At 49.1% G+C, this 20,513-nt stretch overlaps 1 protein-coding gene across 2 annotated transcripts; it reads right to left on the bottom strand.

Moving 5' to 3' along the window:
• Positions 1-3,523: 3,523 nt before the first annotated feature.
• On the bottom strand, positions 3,524-13,154 carry LOC138814505 (centrosomal protein 20-like). Of its 2 annotated transcripts, none has more exons than XM_070003406.1 (5): positions 13,047-13,154; positions 10,804-11,001; positions 8,996-9,080; positions 5,537-5,673; positions 3,524-3,696 (listed from the first exon to the last, which is right to left on the bottom strand). In XM_070003406.1, exons 1-5 carry the CDS (start codon positions 13,072-13,074, stop codon positions 3,635-3,637), a joined length of 510 nt encoding a protein of 169 aa, XP_069859507.1. In that variant the 5' UTR covers positions 13,075-13,154; the 3' UTR covers positions 3,524-3,634. The 2 variants fall into 2 exon arrangements, with proteins under 2 accessions (XP_069859507.1, XP_069859505.1); XM_070003404.1 differs by lacking the exon at positions 13,047-13,154 and adding an exon at positions 11,368-11,661.
• Between the last annotated feature and the right edge of the window lie 7,359 nt (positions 13,155-20,513).

Here is a 20,513-nt window from a genome sequence, read left to right as displayed (position 1 = left end):
AGCTTTCTTGTTCATAGCCAATGCTCTACCACTTGGGCCACACCTGTAGGCCAGCTCTTTTGCTGGTTTATTGGAAGTAAAGTCTCATAGACTTTTCTGACACGGCTGACTTCAAACCATGATCTTTCAGATCTCAGCCTCCTGAGTAGCGAGGATTACAAGGGTGAGCCACTGGTGCCTGACTATCAATTTAGTTTTAGTGCAGGGAACCTGCTCTTAAAAAAAAAAAATCTATTTTAAGAAGGAAGTTTTACCTCCCTACTTTGATTTAAAAGAATCATTAAGATACCATAATTCTTGTATGAGGGTTGTTGCAAAAATCAAATACCAAGTGTCTGGGAAGCATTGTGCGAAGGCCTTCAGCTCTCACAACTGTTAATGCCTCATGCACAAATACCGACTTTACATAACCGGGCAGGCATGCGAGCTGTACACAAATGGGTTCTTGCACATAATTAGAAAGCTATTAGTTTGTTCTAAGCAACCATATATCCTAGGCGTAAATCTATCATCTTCAAAAGCCGGGTCCCGGCCTGCAAGTCTTCAGTTTGCCTATTCCCAGTGCCGCGTCTCCGAAAAACCTTGCAGACCTAGTTCTTACCAGGTTTGAGCGAAGCCAGGTTTTCTCTTCAATCTAGTCCAGCCTTTCCAGCAGCCATTTACGAGAAGTCAGCGGCTTCTGGGCTACCTCTTCCTGAACACACTGGCCCATAGTGTTTCCTTCTGGGGTGCTCAAGTGTCTTGGCCTGCACATCTTCCTAAACTACTGCCTTCTAAATTGATTCCGAGATGGGCGCTGGCAGCTGGCATCTGTAATCCTAGCTACTCAGGAGGCTGAGTAGTTCGAAGCCAACCCAGGAATGAAAGTCTGTAAGACTTTTATTTCCAGTTAACCACCAAAAAGCCTGAAGTAGAGCTGTGGTTCAAGTGGTAGAACATTAGATTTACACACACATACACACAAAAAAGCTAAGGAACAGCACCCAGGGCCTGAGGTTAAGCCCAAGAACTTGGCACAGCTGCACAAAAATTGTTTCTGCTCACAAGCCCCACATCTAGCAATTTCTAGAGCAAACTTTCTAAGAACACAGTTTTCCTTTGTGCATAGTGGTAAAAATCTCACAGTGAGAGTTTTAAAAATACACGGTGTTGTTTTTCTGAGCTGTACATGGTCCCCGGTTGCAGTACTGTCCCTGAGAGACACACGTCACCCCTAAAGAAGTAACTGAACACCCTGCAAAAGGGAAGCTGATTCTCAAGGATGGAAATTGCACGGGCGTGTGCATGCATACACGCATGCGCTCTCACACACACACACACAAATAGGGGAAGACACACAAAAGCACCCTTCAGGGACTACTTGTGACAGCTTAGTGTGGCTTCCGTGCTGATGGTTTTCAATCAGGACCTCAAGTTCTCTTCTCACCCCAGTCTCGCATCGCTGCAATTCCTGAGGTAAACTCAGTGTGTGCTGCCAGTACCCTTGGATGTAAACCAAGTCCTCTGGGAGAATGCAGATATTTCTATTCCCACACGTCCTATGCTGGAACTCATTACTGCAATCAGGTATCACAGACTTAAACTGGAAATGTGTTCTGCTAAGATGCGAAGAAGCCACCAACAGGGTCTCCCCTAATGTTTTGGCTGGTGAACTATGGATTGCTGATGTGGTGTGTTTAGATGCAAATCCTTGGTTAGCTGTGAGAGCTGAACCCTGACCCAACTCACTAAACATAAAATCAGATGTTTTGGCAACTTGGTGCCTCAGCACCATGGGGCACCTGTTAGTCCAACAGCCTCCGCTCCCCACAGCTAGGCAACACTAGGCCCATGTGGTAAAGGAAGTAAAATACTCGGCCCCCACTGCCCTGGACCTTGCAGTGGCACTCCTTCTGGGCAGCCTGTCATCCTAGCTACTCAGGAGGCTGAGATCTGAGGCTCGCGGTTCAAAGCCAGCCCGGGCAGGAGAGACCGTGAGACTCCTATCTCCAATAAACCACCAGAAAACCGGAAGTGGCGCTGTAGCTCAAGTGGTAGAGCGCTCGCCTTGAGCTGAAGAGCTGAGGGACAGTGCCCAGGCCGAGTTCAAGCCCACGGCCAACAAAAAAAATAAAATAAAATAAAAAATGCTGGAAGTGGAGCTGTGGGTCAAGTAGTAGTGCACTAGCTTTGAGCAAAAGCAGCTTCAGAATGGTGTCTATGCCTGAAGCCTTGAGTTCAAGCCTCAGGACCACCGCACACAAAAAAATACTTGGATGGGGCTGGGAAGGTGGCTCAGTGGTAGAGCGCTTGCCTTGCATGCCTGAGGCCCTGGGTTGGATTCCTCAGCACCACATAAGCAAAAAGAAAAAAGCCGGAAGTGGTGCTGTGGCTCAAGTGGTAGAGCGCTAGCCTTGAGCTGAAGAGCTGAGGGACAGTGCCCAGGCCAAGTTCAGGCTCCACAACCGGACCACCCCCCCCAAAAAAAAAATACTTGGAGCTGGGACTGTTATCTTCTTTTTTTTTTTTTTTTGGTCAGTTATGGGGCTTGAACTCTGGACCTGGGTGCTGTCCCTTAGCTCTTCAGCTCAAGGCTAACACTCTACCACTAGAGCCACAGCGCCACTTCCGACTTTTTCTGCTTATGTGGTGCTGAGGAATTGAACCCAGGGCCTCATGCATTCAAGGCAAGCACTCTACCACTGAGCCACCTTCCCAGCCCAAGGGACTGTTATCTTCTGTCCCAAGAAAAACAACAGCTATTTAGTAAGTCTATCAGAGCCCTGCGGAGTGGGGCCTGCCCCACAAGCCATGTGAGGAGAGGCCCATGGGCTTCTCCACAGCCCTCTTCAGGCTTAGACTGCATTCCCATGGAGCAAGGTCAGCTCTTTGTTTCAGACAGCACCACCACCAAAATTACTCCCCTCTACCTTGTCATGAAACCTTCCAGAAGCCAAAATGGCCTAAGAAAAAGAACACGGTTTGGAGGTTCAACATTGAAGTATAATTCAATGGTTAAGTCTAGTTATGGTTATCTGAAGAGTGTGTTCAATTGAAAAAAAAAAAATCTAACAAATGAGCTTTTCTGGATTTAATGTTCTTTTCCAAGTTTTTTTCTTGCAAAATATGAATTTTCCTTCTTTCTTTTTTTTTTTTTTTGTCATTGCTGTTGTGTGTGCTAGCTCTGGAACTTGAACTCTGGGCCTGGGCTCTGTCCCTAAGCTGCTTCTGCCCAGGGCAAGGGCTCTACCACTTAAGACATGGTATCACTTCTAGCTTTCTTGGTGGTTTGTTGGAGATAAGAGTCTCACAAACTTTCCTGAACAGGCCGGCTTCAACTCGTGATCCTCAGATCTCAGACTCCTGAATAGCTAGGATGACAGGCTTGAGCCAATGGCACCTGGCCTCTTGGCTTACAAATCCATGTAATTGTAGTAGAAGAACTTATGGAGAAAGACCTGTAGAATATGCTAGAAGAATAGTCAAAGTATGAAATTCAAATTCATTTTCACATACTTTAAAACATCACATAAGAACAGTGAGGTTTTTGGCCACATCCAGTGAACTTTATTCACAAACGCGGGGAAACATGAGGCTATGGGAGGCAAACGCGGGCGTGCGCAGTGGGGAGTAGAGGTGCGGTACCCCGCGTTGCTCATGATCGCTTCTCTGCATTGGGGTCAGTGCCAGTCCCCGGCTCCCTTCTCAGGCGGTCATCTGCGAAGAGGAGAAAGGAGGTTAGCACTTACCAGGGAAGAAGAGCAGGCAGTCTGTGCGCCCTGCACGCCTGGGGCAGGGCGCGTATGCTGGGGAGCACTGGCTGAATTCTGCCGATGACTGGATATGGCAAAGAAACACTCATTTCCTCCACGCCTGAGGAAGGCAGATGGCTTCCTCCCTGGAAGTCGCTGCAGCGATTCCAGTGTTCCTCCATGATTCCTGGAACTGCGAGCTGGACTCAGCTGTGTCTAAGGGGACAGACCTCTCTCCTATGAGGGAAGGATGGATGCTCAGTCGGCATGTGAGTTGGGCAGAGCGCTCCTTTAAACCACAAACCTTCCAACAGCAGCACCCTCTTGTGGTTATAAAGAGAGGGGCCGTCTACATCGTCCTGCCAAAATGGTGAAACTTCAGGGGATTGTGGGAAATGTTCTGAAAAGCCCACAACCTGCCAATAAAGGTCCAGGCAGGGCCAGAGGAGGCAGAGGTGGGAGCTGCGAGCGGCCGGGGCAATGGTGACGCATCCCGACGCCTTGGCTCCCACGGCAGAACTCCGCAGCTGCGCAGTCACAAAAACAGACTCACAGAGGCGCACCACCGCGCCACCAAACCTAACACCATAGCCCAGAGTCTGCACAGCAGCACAGCGGCAGGCTACACCGTGCAACGCTACCAGGCAGCCACACACTGGGGCTGGAGCGTGGCACAGGAGAGCGCCTGCAGACAGCAAGGCCAAGGCCCAGCCCCAGCACTGCCCAAGTACACAGCACGCCTAGGATCAAGTACCAAGTGATACCTGGCAGGGTGCTGGGGGGAGGGCGGGGGGTGCTTGACGGGAGAGGAGGGGTGAAGGGAAGGGAGAAAAGGGGCTGGGAGGGGATGGGCTGCGGAGACGGGGGGGGGGGGCACAGAGGATGAGGTTAAAGAGGCCTCAGGTCCATGTACTTGCACATCAACGCCTCCCTCCGCACTGTATTTGCCACAAAGCCCTAGGCACTAGTGTCAATTCCACACCAGTTCCTGGAAAGTTCCCTACAGTCCTAACTGGAAGACACAGGAACAGCCACTGAGGAGCTGGTTCTGCTGACTGCCATCTGCCAGGCCCGCAATGCGCCACACCCTCTTAGTCCCGGCTGTGACTCAGCAGGCAGGAGGGAGCGCAGCGCCCGAGCTCCAGCGGGCCTGGAGTTCTAAGCTACGGCCAGAAGTCCCCGGGAAGCTGCAACCAGTGTCCATAGGCGGTCACAGCAGACAGCAAACGTGTGACAGGGTCCGTCGTGGTCACAGCAGTTTAGAGATCGACGCCACTACCCTGCGGGCATTTCAGTAGTCCAGCGTGACGCTGGAGCGACACTGCTGTGGTAAGCGGCTAGTAACTCCACACAGAGGACAGACTGAGCTACAACCAGCCAGCCCGATCATCACCCGAGGCGCTGCAAACGGTGAGCGGTGAGCGCAGGACACCTGCCTGAGCCTGGAAAACAGCCATGGCTCTCTGCCTCGCTCAGCACTCCCACCTGCTGCTGCTGTCTTGGGGAGGAAACACTGGCCACCTGATTAGAACTACCTGTGCACCATGCTTAGGAGCTGTGCCATTCCCAGGATGGCACGTGGTATGTGGAAATCAGGTCCTCAATCATCCAGAATAGAGATAATATCAAAGAATTCCCCCCACCCTCTGAGACGTTCTGTCCAAAAAAGCATTTTGTTTTCTCAAGACTAAGTCTGCTGAGCTGACTACACTAGATGTAAGCAGACTAAAACTCTGACCTAAAAGCTCAGGAGGAACTGTGAGGACAAAGCTGAGGTTGAGGGCAGAAGCGCAGGGAACTCATACCCGGCTGCCTTCTTCCACTGGACTGCCTGCCAACAGGTGGCCTGGGAGGCTGCCGCGAGGGCTCGCTCACAAATGCATGGTGGGCGCCATCCTTAGGGCCATGCAAGAAATGACCTAAAATTCCATACAGAAGAGGTCTACAGCAGGGAGAAAACAAAAAAGCCGTTAGCTTCACATGAACAACATTTCCTTTGAGAGGCAAGCCTGCCAGGCATGAGATGCATGCTAGTAATCCCAGAAGAGGTGAAGGCAGGGGTTGAGGTCAAGTCTCATGCTGGCCCAGACAAATGAAGCACAAAAGGCCTAGGAGTGCGGCTCCAGTGATAAAGACAGTCCTTGCCTAGCAAGCACAAAGGCCTGAACTGAATCCCCAGTAACCGCCACCCTCCAACCCCACCAAAAAAATCAAATCAATCACTAACATTCGGTAAGCTATGACACTTAATAGCCACGTCGTTCACTAGACCTAAAGAGTCAAGATTATCCAAATATGGATAAAATAGATTTTAAAACCCAGACAAAAGACATTAACAAGTGAAATAAAGTTTCAGTCAATTCATAGGAATTCAGCTTGTAAAACCCAAGCTGATGCAGGCGTTCACCGCGCACTGCCGCACGAGCCCGGCGCCTGCGCTCAAGCCCTGCCTTGCACTTGCCAGCTGTGGGATCCGAGCAAGAGCCTCATAAACCTCCCTGCTCTATAAATGGGGAGAAGCGCGATCCGTGTCGCAAGGTGGTTATGCAGGAATGAGTTCATAAACGCCAAGTGGTCAGTGCTGTGCCTGGCATATCTTAAATGGCAGATACATTTTACCTATATAAGATTGGGGAATAATCTTTTAAAAGCTACTTTAGGCCAGGTGCAGTGGCTCGAACCCGTAACTCCTTGGTGCTCAGGAGGCAAAAATCAGAAAGATGGCAGGTTGCAGCCAGCCTGGGCAAACAGTTTAAGAGACCCCATCTCAACCAACAAAAATCTGGGCATGATGTTTTACAGTGGTCATCCCAGCTACTCTGAAGCATAAAGAAGACCGAGCTTCAGGCTGGCGTGGAACTTTTGGTCCTCCTGTCTCGGCCTCTCCAGGCTAGGATTACAGGTATGCACCATCATGTTTAGTTTTCACGGGCTCATTTAAGATTGCTGTCTAGTATGAGAACAAACGAACAGAAACTCCACATGTAACCTGGTTAGATGGGAAGCAAATGTTGGATCTCACAGAGGCACAGAAACTCGAAGGGTTAAGATTTTTAAAAAGCCATAAAGGACAGAGGCTTCTCCATCAACTTTGTATGTGAACCTGAGCAAGATAAGGGCGCTCCCACCAAAGCTGGGCGGAGAATACAACTACAAGGTTCCTCGAAGCATGAGGAAGACGGAGGAGGGGCAGATCCAATGACAGGGATAGAAGGATTGGGTCCGAAGCTCCTGGCTACGAAATAAGGACTTGTCACATATGAAATGGGAAGTGACTTCATGTTTTCAAAAAAAACCCCAAAATACCATAAGCCAGGTGCCAGTGGCTCATGCCTGTTATCCTAGCTACTCAGGAGGCTCAGATTTGAGAATCACAGTTCAAAGCCAGCCTGGGAAGGAAAGTCTGTAAGACTCAGAAAAAGCCAGAGGTGGCACTATGGCTCAAGTAGTAGCACACTAGCCTTGAGCACAAAGAGGCTCAGGGACAGTGCCCACGCCCTGAGTGTAATCCCCAGGACCACAGAGGACAGGCGAAGAGGTAAGGGATAAGACAGGTACTGGACACAAAGGAATGGTCAGGAGGCATGTGAACATGCAGCGGGCGCAGAGGTGAGTGGGACCTGTGAAGGGGACTGGTTGAGAACAGAGAGCAGTGGAGACTGGTCAGGCCTGGCTGGTTTACAAGAACAGCCATGGGAAGGTATGAGGAGACAAACGCAACCGTGCACTCCAGACGCAGCTGAGCAGACATGACGCTTCCACACCAGAAGAGGTCAGGTTTAAAGCAGCCACTCATGTGCTGACTAAAGACTCGAGGACTCAGAGCAGGAGGGAGGAGGACAAGAAGGAAAATGAGGACAGAATGGGGCATGCCCTTGGCTTACAGGACTTCTGAGGAGTGAGGGTATCCAGAGACAGGGAGACAGGGCCATGAGGAGCCCTGAGAGGAAGCATTCTGCCCCAAGGATGCTCTGAAATCAATACAGAGTCCACTCTGGGTATGGGTACTGGAGGTGGCACAGCGCACCAGGCAGGGTGGCAGGTCATCCCAGAAGAGAACCTGTACAGAGTGCCTACCAGTGAAAACACTCTGCTGCACAACACACACAGTGGAAGAAGAGAGCATCCAATGAAGTAAAATTCTTCAAGAAGCCTCTTGCGAGTGAGGCTGCTCTGATGGCTGTCCTCAGGCCTTCAAGGGACTTCAGGGGAAACAGTGACGAGTCTCAGACACAGAAAGGGCAAAGGCGAGACAGACTCCAAAGGTGACATGGAGGAAGCAGTGGGGGGAAGAGTTAAGTAAGAAGAAAACTACTGAAAGGGCAAGACCTTGAGGAACAGGATTAAGAAGCCAAGAGGAAGCCAAGTGCCAATGGCTCCTATCTGTAATCACAGCAACTCAGGACTGAGATCTGAGGATCACGGAAGTCAGAACAGGGAGGAAAGTCTGGGAGATTCTCTACAAGTCACCACCAAAAAGCTGAAAGTGGAGCTATGGCTCTAATGGTAGAGCACTAGCCTTGAGAAAAACGTTAGGGGACAGCACCCAGACCCCAAGTTCAAGCCTCAGCAGGGGCACAAAAGAGGAAGAAAAAGAATGAGACAGAGGGAAAGAGAGAGATGGAGGGAGGGAGAGATAGGGGAAGAGAGAGGGAAAGAGAGGGACAGAGGGAAAGAAGGAGAGATGGAAAGGAGAGGAAATAGATAGCAGACAGAGGAAAGAGGGGAGAAAGGAGGGGGAGAGGAGAGAGATGGGGGAAGAGATGGAGGGAGGGAGGGTTGGAGGGATAGGGAAAGAGAGGGAAAGCGAGGGACAGAAAGGGACAGAGGGAAGGAGGGAGAGAGGGAGAGAAGGAGAGATGGAGAGATGGAGGGAGAGAGGGAGAGATGGAGAGAAGGAGAGAAGGAGAGATGGAGGGAGAGAGGGAGAGAGTGCATGCACAAGAGGAGTTTCCCTTAGAAAGAGCTAGAGGGCTGGGAGCACAGCCCAGTGGTGGAGCAGCCGCATAGCATACTGGAGGCCGGGGGTCCACACTCCTCCTCCTGCCCCGCAACACAAGGATGGAAGTCTCAAGTCAGAGGACCCTGGATTGCAGTGAATAGAACTGGTGTGACTTACTGCTGCTCACCTGGGATGGGGTACCAGGCTTGACACACACGAGAGCTTAAATATCCGCTTGATGGACAAGAAAGAAAACTGCCACCATGCAACTGTGGCTCCAATACACAACATCTGAAAACCTGCATTTATCCCAACTTCTTACATTGTGTTATCCTTTGATTCTTCAAAGGCATTTAGTTCGCGGATGAGAAATTGTCTGTCCAATGGAACTACAGGTTGACCAGATTCTGGGAGGAAAAAAAAATCATAAAAATACTGAGTCTGTTCATGTAGAAAGCAAATACGATTCTGCTCAGAACCTTTCTTCCAGGCACACATATTTTTCAGACCTCGGAATGACGACAGATCCCCTGCATGCACTTTTATGACGTCAAATTTTGTTAAATGCATAAACTCATACGACCCAAGATATATTGTCTCTCTAAGTCCTCAATTGTTATTTGTTTGCCTGTTCTGGTATGGTACTAGAGCTTGAACTCAAGACCTTCTCAAGATCTTCACTTGTTTTTATCACTCAAGTCTGGTGCTCTATCACTTGAGCCACAGCTCCACTTCTAACTTTTTGATGGTTAACTGGAGATACGAGTGTTTCACAGAGTTTCTAACCTGGACTGGCTTCTAACCTCAAGCTACCCTGAGCAGACAAATCTGTGAGACTTCCTCTCTGATGAACCAGCAAAGACTGGAAAAGGGGGTGTGGGCTCAAGTGATAACAGCACCAACTATGAGTGAGTGTGAGGCCCTGAGTTCAAGTCACTGTACCAGCACACAATTCCCCGCCCCCTCCCCTCCAAAAAAAACCCCCCACCAACCAAGCCCACTAACAGGCACTCACATAGCCTTTCCCTGTGACGATGCTTTTCACAGGTGTGAAATCCAACACGGCTGAATCACAAGTGTGCAGTTAAGGAGAAGAGTCAGGGGCTATTTGGTGCATGGTTCCATTTCCATGACACCCTGGCAAAGGCAAATGTGGCAACAGTAGGCCAGGGGCCGCAGGAGCCAGGACTGGGGAAGAGGCTGATCACAAGGGCATGAGAGAGAGAGTTTTGTGAGGGCACAGAATGTGCAATGGCTCAACTGTGACTGGTGGTTACACGGCTGAACATGTTCGACCAAATCCACACAACTATCCTAAGGTCCATTTTGTTTTTGTTTTTGTTTTTGTTTTTTTTTTGTCGGTCGTGGGGCTTGAACTCGGCCTGGGCGCTGTCCCTCAGCTCTTCAGCTCAAGGCGAGCGCTCTACCACTTGAGCTACAGCGCCACTTCCTCCATTTTGTTTTGTGCAAATTGTACCTCACTCTTTTTAAAAAGCCAAAACACTTTCCAGGCACTGGGGGCTCACATCTGTAATCCTAGCTACTTGAGAGGCTGACATATAAAATAGGATCCTGATTTGAAGCCAGACCAGGCAGACAAATCTGTGAGACTTATTTCCAATTACCCAACAAAAAGCAAAAAAAGCTGGAAGTGGAGGTGTGGCTCAAGTGGTAGAGTGCTAGCAGCAGTGAGTGAAGAAGTCAAGTAAGCGCATGAGACCCTTAGTTCAAGCCACAGTACCAGCACACACACACAAAGTCAAACATTATTGTGCAACTCAATCATTACCGCTATGTTTCACTGAAAAAGCCCACAGCACACAGCTGATGGCACCCTCAGCTTCCTGTCCTGTGCGACTGTGGAATCATAAAGCTGCCTAGACCCAGCTGAGGAAAGCCGAATCTGACATTCAAGTCCTTACACTACAAAAACACAGCGCTGCAAAGTGAAGATCTAAAGGCAAAGTTCGTTTCTCCCACTGCATAAGCTTTCAAACTTGCTGAAGCTATGGAACGAGCCCATGGCACTCTCCTGTTCCACGTGCCAAGGTGACAGCAAATCTTATGAAATGAGATTCCTGCTAACGGGCTCTGAGAGTCTGTCCCGGGTAACAAAGGAGTGTCACTCACCTGCCATGAGCACGGATTCTGTGTACTTATACTTGTTGAAATCCAGGTACTCCCGAATGAGTTCATTAATGAGAAGGTTCTCATGAGACAAGGACGGCCGGGGTTCTTGGTCATCATCCAGAGCATGGAAAACTTCAGCTCGGATCCTCGCCTTTAAGTATCCTAGCACCCCTCTCTTTTCCAAGGTGTCCTTTAACACTGTTAAACATAAAATGTTAATGCTTTGTTACAGAATACATTTTGTCTGACTTGGGCATACTCTAAAGATGCTTACAAGGGATGTGGCACAAATGGAGCTCTATCTAAACACTGTCACCTTAACTATCACAAACCACACTGGTAAAAAAAAGAAAAAAATTAAGTTCGCAATTTACAACAATGTACCCCCAATCTATGTGAGCATCTTTACTCTCAGGGGCTGCAGTCTGGTACATATCCTTCGATGAGTCAAAGCAGGAGAATGGAATTACTGTTAGCTTGCTGGGGCCTGAGCTTGCTCCCAACGCTCCTAAACATTTCCCGAAGGGCTTATCACTGCAGAAGGATTCTGCCATCCCCACTGACCTCTGGTCCACAGAGATGACTGAAGCAAACAACTACATTCCATAAAAGAAAGGAATGTCATGTTATCAAAAGCTCCAATAGCTACTCCTTAGGAATGGTCCATTCTGACAGATGTGTTAGCAGTTTTGCTTTAAGACAATTGTGAGTTAACCCTTTACGACAGCAGAGTTTTTGTTGTTGTTGTTGTTGTTGTTGTTGTTGATCAGTGGTGGGGCTTGAACCCTGGGCCTGGGCGCTGTCCCTCAGCTCTTCAGCTCAAGGTGAGCGCTCTACCACTTGAGCCACAGCGCCACTTCCAGTTTTCTGAATGGTTTATTGGAGATAAGAGTCTCACAGACTTTCTTGCCCAGGCTGGCTTCAAACGATGATTCTCAGATCTCAGCCTCCTGCGTAGCTAGGATTACAGATGTCAGTGCCCAGCAACATCAACATTTTTAAGCTTTAATAAATAACGAGTGATTCGTGAGTTTTTATCTTAATAGCGCCCTCTGTTTTGAAAGCATCCCCTCAACCTTTTTTCAGGTAACGTTAAACACAGCCATGAGGCAGTCTTTGTAACAGGCCCATAAAAGGAAAGCAGAGCCTTATCATAGTTCTTGGACCATAACTGAACCCCCTGTTCTCTAACTCCATCTTTGGAAGTTAAGATGGAAAGATATCCTCCTCCCACCCGGCCCCCCTACACACACTGGCAAGAATCCCTTCCAAGCACTCCGCAGTACAGGACACGGCCTCAAACCTGCCAGAGGAGTAAGGAGGCTGCAAGGAGCAAACCCACATTTCCTTCACTGTCTTGGGGAGGGGGGGAAAGGGTGTTAACAACCTATGCCTCAGTCGCCTTCCCCAAAATGACTTCTACTGCTCAGAGCAAGCCAGAGGAATGGAAAGCCGGAGGAACGGAAGAGATGCTTTCAAAAGGTAAAATGCTCATAAATCCAACGTCAGGGGTCAGGAAGTAAGTTTTTTTTTTTTTTTTAATTGGTTTTGGACTCAAAGGTCTTCTTTGAGAACTCCGCTGTACAGACAGTCATCACACGGTTACCTGCACAGGGCCACCCTAACCGCCAGGCCCTGCAGCCCCTGCGGTGATGCTGAGTGCACAGAGACCGTCCTCAGAAAACACGTCTTAGGCTGGTGTGGTTCACACCTGCGACCCTAGCTGCCCAGGAGGGGGAGGGGGGGCGGTGGTGAGGGGCTTGGTGGTGAGGATCAGGGTTCGAAGCTAATCTGGGCAGGTGAGACTCATCTACAATTAACTACCAAATACAACAACAACAACAAAAGCCAGAAGTGGAGCTGTGGCTCAAGTGGTGGAGCACCAGCCTGGGGGGGGGGGAGCGCAGGGACAAGGCCCAGGTCGTGGGTTCAAGCCCCAGGACCGGCGCAAACGGAAAGGGAAAAAAGACGTGAAGGGAAAGGGAAAAGGAAGGGAAAGGGAAAGGAAAGGGAAAGGGAAAAGGTAGGGGAAGGGAAGGGGAAGGGGAAGGGGAAGGGGGGAAAGGCCCCGCTGCCCCCGGCCCGGCCCCTCCCGGCGCCGCCTCGGCCGCCCGGCGTCCGCACGCGGCCCTGCCTCGACCCCTGCGCCCCTCGGCCCCGCGAGCTCCTCCGTCCCGGCCTCACGGGTGGAAGCTCCCGCTCGTCCCGCTCGTCCCGCCGCCCAGCCGTCCGTTACCACTCACCGGTCTTCAGCTCAGTAACAGTCGCCATCTTTCAACCGCCGCCAAGGACGCGCTTCGCCTGTGCGCACGCGCGGTGTCCACCCCCCGCCAGGCCGCGGCGTGACCTGCAGCCAATAGGCGCACAGATGCCCGCACGTGGGAACCCGCCTCTCTCGGTTTGTGCTGTCCTGTCCGCGATTGGGTGAATGGCGAATGTCCGTGTGAGATGCTTACCAATCAGCGAGCTTGGTGGGCGGGCTTTACTGGGGGAGGTGGAGCCAGGAGAGAGAACCTTCCCAGCCTTCACCTGTGGGTGCTGCTGGCTGCTTAGCTTTTACCTGCGGGGCCTCTGGGCCTCCGCGGGGCGCTCACCTCCGCAGGTGCACACCTTCGCAGCCCCCCGGACCCACGCAAGCCCAGCCGGCAGCGGCATCTCGGGAAGACCTGGTAGAAGATGACCACCGAGGATCTGCATTTCTTTCTTTCTTGACTTGTTATTATAAAGGTCATGTACAGAGGTGTTAGTTACCTAAGTCAGGTAAACAGGTAAAGAATACTTCTTTTTCTCTTTTGCCAGGCCTGGGCCTTGAACCCTGAACCTGGGCGCTGTCCCTAAGCTCCTTTTGCTCAAGGCTGGTGCTCCATCACTTGGGCCACAGTACCACATCTGGCTTTTTTTTCTGTTGATTGATTGGAGATGTGAGTCTTACCATCTTTCTTGCCCAGCTGGCTTAGAGCTGCCATCCACAGATCTCAGTCTCCTGAGTGGCTAGGATTACAGGTGTGAGCCACCAGCACCTGTCTAAAGAATATACATTTCTTTTGGAGCAACATCATCCCTTCCCTTGAGACCTGCATTTCTGTTAAGTTCCCAGGTGCCAGCTGGCCACCAGTGGCTCACAACTGTAATCCTAGCTACTCAGGGGACTGAGATCTGAGGGTCATGGTTCAAATCCAGCCCAGGCAGAAAAGTATGAGAGACTCCAATTAACCAGCAAAAAGGCCAAAGTGGAGCTATGGCTCAAGGCCAAATTTGAGTGAAAAGCTCCGAGACAGCTGAGTTTAAGCCTCAGGAGAGGCAAACACACACACACACACACACACACACACACACACACACACACACACACACACACACACACACACACACACACAGGCCCTGCGTTCAAGCTTCATGGGGTGGTCCATATCTGCCATACCAGCTGCTCTAGGGGTTGTGGCAGGAGCATCACTTAAGCCCGGAAGTTTACCTCTTGAAAGAAAAACAAATGAACAGGTAAAAACGTGCACTGCAATAGAATAACCCACTATGGTTCAGGGTGTGGCAAGACAGGCACGCCAGAGCTAATTGGTGGGTGGGCCAACTGGTACCATTACCCAGAGGCAGCTGGGCAAAATCAGAATCAACCTTGCACACCCTTTAGCCCATTGATAGTCTAGTTGTAAAATATATCTCAAGCCAGACTGGCACTGGTAATCCTGGTTATTCAAGAGGCTGAGATCTGAAGGATCAAGGTTTGAAGCCAGCTAGTGCAGAAAAAGTACACAAGACTCCGTGTTCAATTAACCAGCAAAAAAGCCAGGCTGGAAACCTGACTTAAGTGGTAGAATACCAGGCATGAGCAAGCAAGTCAAACAGGGTTGGAAGATTCTGAGTTTAGGCCTTATCTCCAGCATAAAAACAAAATATGTCTGTTTTATGCCTAATAAATCATATACATGGTATTTATTGGAGCACTCTTTATAGTAGACCAAAACTATGCACAATGCCCAGAAAGCAAACAGTTGTCAATACTAAGTGCTGGCCAGCCAGCTGGTAGGAAAACAAAGTCACTTTGAGAAGCCGTTTGCAACTTGTATTCACATATTGATGACCTAGTAAATTCAATCCCAGAGAACTAAAACCTTAAGTCCACACAAAAGCCGGTCCAATAACAGCAGATTTCTTCATAATCACCCTAAACTGGAACCAACAAAATGTCTCATGACATTGTGAGCCTAACAGGCTCACAAATCACAGAGCATGTATACTTGTGCCAAAAAATCCATAACACTGTCTACTTAAAAAATAACACACACACAAAAAGGTGTGGTACTTCCTGAAGTGTGGGCTGAGATTACAGGAGTGTACCCTGAAGCTTGGATCCTCCTCCCCTCAAAGGGCCCGCAAGACCCTGAACACTGTGCTCTCTCTCTCTCTCTCTCTCTCTCTCTCTCTCTCTCTCTCTCTCTCTCTCTCTCTCTCTCTCTCTCTTCCTAGGAAAGATAGATGGATCTCACCCTGAGGAGCAGTGATGGGTGGAGCCGCCTCCCACCCCTACCTGCCCCCCCGCCCCCCGCCCCCCCCCTCAGGTGTACAGAGCTGACTCAACCCTTAGTCATGATGCCGCAGAACCTGCCCTGCACCTGGAAGCTGCAGGTTGCTGCCAGCACCAGGCACCAGGCTGGGCTGCACCCCTGGGGTAGGATGGCTTTATTTCACCTTTAGTCCCCTAGCCCTGAATGTATGCTCCAGTACTGCACAGAGCCAGAGCCAGACAGAGAGAAAAGAAAAAATAATAACTTATTAGGCTATCCATGGTGTGTGTTTGTTTTTTCTGTGAGGAACATCCAGTGCAAATCAAGGAATTCTTGTTCTTTTCCTTGTCATGAAGCTTCAGACAAAGGAACTGCACAGCGCAGCTTGAATAGACTCCACAGTTGGCAGCGTCCACACATTTTGTGTTGTGGTGTCTGTGCCTGGGACTGCATCTCTCTGGTCTCTGCATTGAAATCCCAGTGGTCTTTCTCGATCTGGTCCCATGGCTACCATGCCTGGGCCCTGTGAAACCCCTCCCCATCCCCAATGGCTGGATCCTTATTGGTTGACCTGAGCCAATCATGGCAGAGACAAGAGAGGGACAGATGGAGGTGACCCACAGAGTCAGATTCAGTAACATACATTCACAAGCTAGGTCTATTTCATTGGCCAAGTACTGCTGATTTTTCTCTTTTTTTAAAAATAAGTTTTTTATTTTGAAAATACTGTACAGAGGGGTTACAATCACATGAGTAAAGTAATGACTTCATTTCTTATCACGCGTTGTTGCCTCCTCCTTTGTTTTTCCCCTACCATCCCTTCCCTCCCATCTTCTCCCCCCCCCACCCCCCACCCCCGCCTAAATGGGAAAGTTCATTTTTTGACATAGGTCTTGTACATCTCATTGTTGCAATGGGTCAACCTGTATCCTTATTTAAACAATTTGTTGCTGGTTTTTCTTGATAGCCACGAGCCACTCATTGAAGGGATTCTTTGATTCCAATCTTACTTGCTAATACTCTAGTCACAGATTGCATTTCCCAACAATATAGAAGTTGCAGAACTGCTCAGAGAGTGTTAAGTGGCTGGATATAGGGTTCTTGCAGAAGGGAAGAGCAGAGGGGCTAAGAGAGATGGAAAGAAAGCCACCGCAGAAATCACTAACTTGTAGGCGCCGGTGGCTCACACGTGTAATCCTAGCCACTCAGGAGGCTGAGATCTGAGGATCACGGTTCAAAGCCAGCCCAGGCAAGGAAAGTCCGTAAGACTCTTATCTCCAATAAAGCACTAGGAAACCGGAAGTGGTGCTGTGGCTCAAGCGGTAGAGCGCTCACCTTGAGCTGAAGAGCTGAGGGACAGCGCCCAAGTCCAGCGTTCAAGCCCCACGACCAACCAAAAAAAAAAAAAAGAAATCACTAACTTGCATTTCTTACATGTGTGTGCGTCTCTCTCTTTCTTGCTCTCTTCCCCCCATTAAACTCTTTTGCTTTGCAAATGAGAGAGAGACAGAGACAAGAGACAGAGACAGAGAGGCAGAGAGATGGATGCCAGGGCCCAGTGGTTTATGCTCAAGTCCCAGGACTAGCATGTGTGCGCTTGTGTCTACACACACACACACACACACACACACACACACACACACACAAACACACACACACACACACACACCTCTTTTTTGGTGCCCATTCTGGAACTTGAACTCAAAGCCCAGTTGCTTTCCCTGAGCTTTTTTAGCGCTCTACCTTACCAGCTCCATTTTGGGCATTTTTGGTAGTTCATTGGCGATAAGAATCTTCAAGCTGGGTACAAGTGGCTCACGCCTGCCATCCTAGCTACTCACGAGGCTAAGATCTGAGGATCACAGTTTAAAACTAGCCTGGGTGGGAAAGTCCCTGAGAGACTCTGATTTCCAATTAACCAGTCAAAAAACCAGACATGGAGTTGTGGCTCAAAGTGGTAGAGTGCTGAATGCTCAGGGACAGCACCTAGGACCTGAATTCAAGCCCTACAACCAACACACACACGAGTCTCATGGACATTCCTACCCTGGGCTGGCTTTGAACCATGATCCTCATATTTCAGTCTCCTGAGTAGCTAGGATTATAGGTGTGAGCCGCCCATGGCCAGCATCTTTATCAGGCCTTGGGTGATCTATGGGAGACCATGTTGGGGTCTTGGGGTTGATTCTGCATGGGGTGAATCTTGTGTGTGAATCTGTGGGCTGTCCAGCGGGCCCCATCTCTTGTCCGAGCAACCAGGAACCTCATTGCTTGCTTCCAACCTGTATTTTCCCTCTGCACTCACAGTGTAGTAAGCTGTTGCCTCAAGAAGTCAGGGTCATCCAGGGCAAGGCCCAGCCTCAAACTAACTGCTCCATCCAACATGGCGTCAGACTGGAGCAGGGCATGGCCTGATTCCACGCTCATCTCTCTTGGAGCATTCATTTCTGGTTTGGTGTCCCAGTTTAGTTATCTGTTCTCTCCCAGAAGAGTCTGAGTTGGAGCAGGCCCAGTAGGGACCAGCTCCCCTAAAGAACAGGTGATGGCCAATTTGAGGAGGAATGAGGGAAGGCCTGGTTGGAGTCTAACCACTGCTCCCCTTGGAAGTTGGCATTTGCTGTGTCATCTTGACTTAGGAATAAATGCTGCCAGCCTGTGTAGGGGCTGATGACTCATCCGGGGATCCCATCTTCCAGTGGTTACCTTCAGCCTCTCTCCAAGATGATGGGGATATGTCAGTGACCCTGGGGTGCCAGCCAGGAGGCTCTCCTTGCAGCTGAGCTTATGGGAACAGAGTGGGCAGATTGGTGCCAAGGTCACGGGCGGGCGGGAACGCTCCTTGGATGAAAATGGTTGTTGTGCTGCCTTCTGGGAAGCAGATTAAAATGATCAGTGCAAACCTGTGTTCTGGGGAATTTTCTTTAGATCACTGGGGCTTTTTGTTCTTGTTTGCGTGTGAGTTCTTGTTAATATCAGGACTAAACCAATGAATCACTCCCTCTTTGATTTGCAGACTCTACCAAGTGTGGGCTAAATCGTCCTCTTTTCTTTGGATATTAGCCTAGTAACAGAAATTCTCCAAGTTGTCCTGAATTTGCAAGATTGCAGTGATAAGTGATCATTTTTCTTTCTTTCTTTCTTTCTTTCTTTCTTTCTTTCTTTCTTTCTTTCTTTCTGTCTCTCTCTCTCTTTTTTCCCTCCCCCTCTCTCTTTTTTTCTATTTTTATTTCTGTTTTATTTGTGGTGGTGTTGGGGATTGAAGCTTCCTTGTGATAAAGTTTCCTTTCCATGAGAGTTTCTAAATTTAGTTGAATTTATCCATCTGCCCATTTTTTGTGGGGTCGGTCGTGGGGCCTGAACTCTGGGCCTGAGCGCTGTCCCTCAGCTCTTCAGCTCAACACTAGCACTCTACCAATTGAATCACAGCACCACTTCTGGCTTTTTTCTGCTTATGTGGTGCTGAGGAATCGAACCTAGGCCTCATGCATGGAAGGCAAGCACTCTACCACTAAGCCACCTTCCTCGCCCTTCCCCTTTTATTAAATTACATTCTTCATATCTTATTAGAAGTTCTTCATTACTTAAAAAAAAAGTTTGATACTTGTAAGTTTTGACACTTGGTAAAGCAAATCCTTCTTTGTTTTGTTTTGCTTTTTTCCCCTTATTTTCCTAAATGTGTCTTGACTGCTTTGCCTCTTTTCATTCTCACATCAGATCTAGAATCAGCTTCTCAAGTTAAAAAAAGAAAAAGAAAGAAAAGAAAGCTGAGCTGGGCACCGGTGGCTCACGCCTGCCATCCTAGCTACTCAGGGGGTGGAGATCTGAGGATCGCAGTTCAAAGCCAGTGTAGGCAGGAAAGTCCGTGAGACTCTTATCTCCAATGAACCACTCAGAAAACTGGAAGTGGTGCTGTGGCTCAAGGGGTAGAGTGTTTACCTTGAGCTGAAGAGCTGAGGGACAGCGCCCAGGCCCAGAGTTGAAGCCCTACGACCGAAAGAAAGAAAGAAAAGAAAGCTGAAATTTTGATTGAAATTAATTTTATTTATAGATTGATGCAGGGAGAATTAACCCCTTCTAGTTGTAAGCATTTCACTTAATGAACATGGTACTATCTGTCCATTTAGTCTATTTTTTCATATCTCTTTATAAAATTTTATAATAGTTCCCTAAAGGGTTTTGTACATATTTTGTGATTTTTTTAAAAGATCATTTTATTAGGAACTCTTTGGGTATAGGAAGGAGACCTCCTTTTTACCCTTTTTTTGGGGGGGTCTGGTCGTGGGGCCTGAACTCTGGGCCTGGGCGCTGTCCCTCAGCTCTTCAGCTCAAGGCTAGCGTTCTACCACTTGAGCCACAGCGCCACTTCCAGCTTTTTTCTTATGTGGTACTGAGGAATCGAACCCAGGGCTTCGAGCATGCAAGGCAAGTGCTCTACCACTGAGCCACCTTCCCAGCCCCTTTTTACCCTTTTTTAACTATTTGCATTTTTGTTTTATTTATTTCATTTTATGTCTATATTTTTGTCCCAGCCCTGGGGCTTGAACTCAGGGCCTGGGCACTGTCATTGGGCTTCTTTCAATCAAGGCTAGCCCTCTACCATGTGAGCCACAGCTCCCTATCTGTTTTATTTTATTTTATTTTGCCAGGGCGGGGGAGAGGTTAGTAATGAAATTGGAGATAAGAACCTCATGGACTTTCCTGCCCAGGCTCGCTTTGAATCATGGTCCTTAGAACTCAGCCTCCTGAGTAGCTGAGTAGCTAGAATGCCAGGTGTGAGCTTCCAGTGCTTAGCTGGATTTTCTTTTCTACATACAGATGATGGTTGAAATAAAAATTGGGGAGATTTTGAACGTAGTACTATGCTATGGGGGTTCAAATACCAAACAGTCTCAAACAGCTGTCAGCAAGAAGTCTCTCTCTCTCTTTAGTTCCTGTACCCATTTGAGTATCCTCAACCTTCCCGAGTAGGTCACTAGAGCTGGGTATCTCTTATGTATCCTTCCAGAATTCTTCACGCACATACCCTTCTTCAAGAAAGGGATCTGTTTTTGTTGTTTTTTGGGGGGGTCCGGTCATGGGGCCTGAACTCTGGGCCTGGGCGCTGTCCCTCAGCTCTTCAGCTCAAGGTTAGCACTCTACCACTTGAGCCACAGCGCCACTTCTGGCTTTCTTTTTGCTTATGTGGTGCTG

This window comes from Dipodomys merriami, unplaced genomic scaffold, assembly GCF_024711535.1.
Source record: "Dipodomys merriami isolate MVZ:Mamm:240054 unplaced genomic scaffold, mDipMer1.0.p SCAF_60, whole genome shotgun sequence".
NCBI classification, from domain to species: domain Eukaryota; kingdom Metazoa; phylum Chordata; class Mammalia; order Rodentia; family Heteromyidae; genus Dipodomys; species Dipodomys merriami.
Note: the sequence above shows the minus strand (reverse complement) of the source record. Positions and strands in the feature narration are given on the sequence as shown.

Coding starts and splice junctions, on each gene's coding strand:
- LOC138814505 (XM_070003404.1), bottom strand. CDS start 11,428: ATGACATTCCTTTCTTTTATGGAATGTAGTTGTTTGCTTCAGTCATCT. Junction 11,002..11,367: donor GTCATCTCTGTGGACCAGAG/GTCAGTGGGGAT, acceptor TATGTTTAACAG/TGTTAAAGGACACCTTGGAA. Junction 3,697..5,536: donor CAGTGGAAGAAGGCAGCCGG/GTATGAGTTCCC, acceptor TCCTCTTCGCAG/ATGACCGCCTGAGAAGGGAG.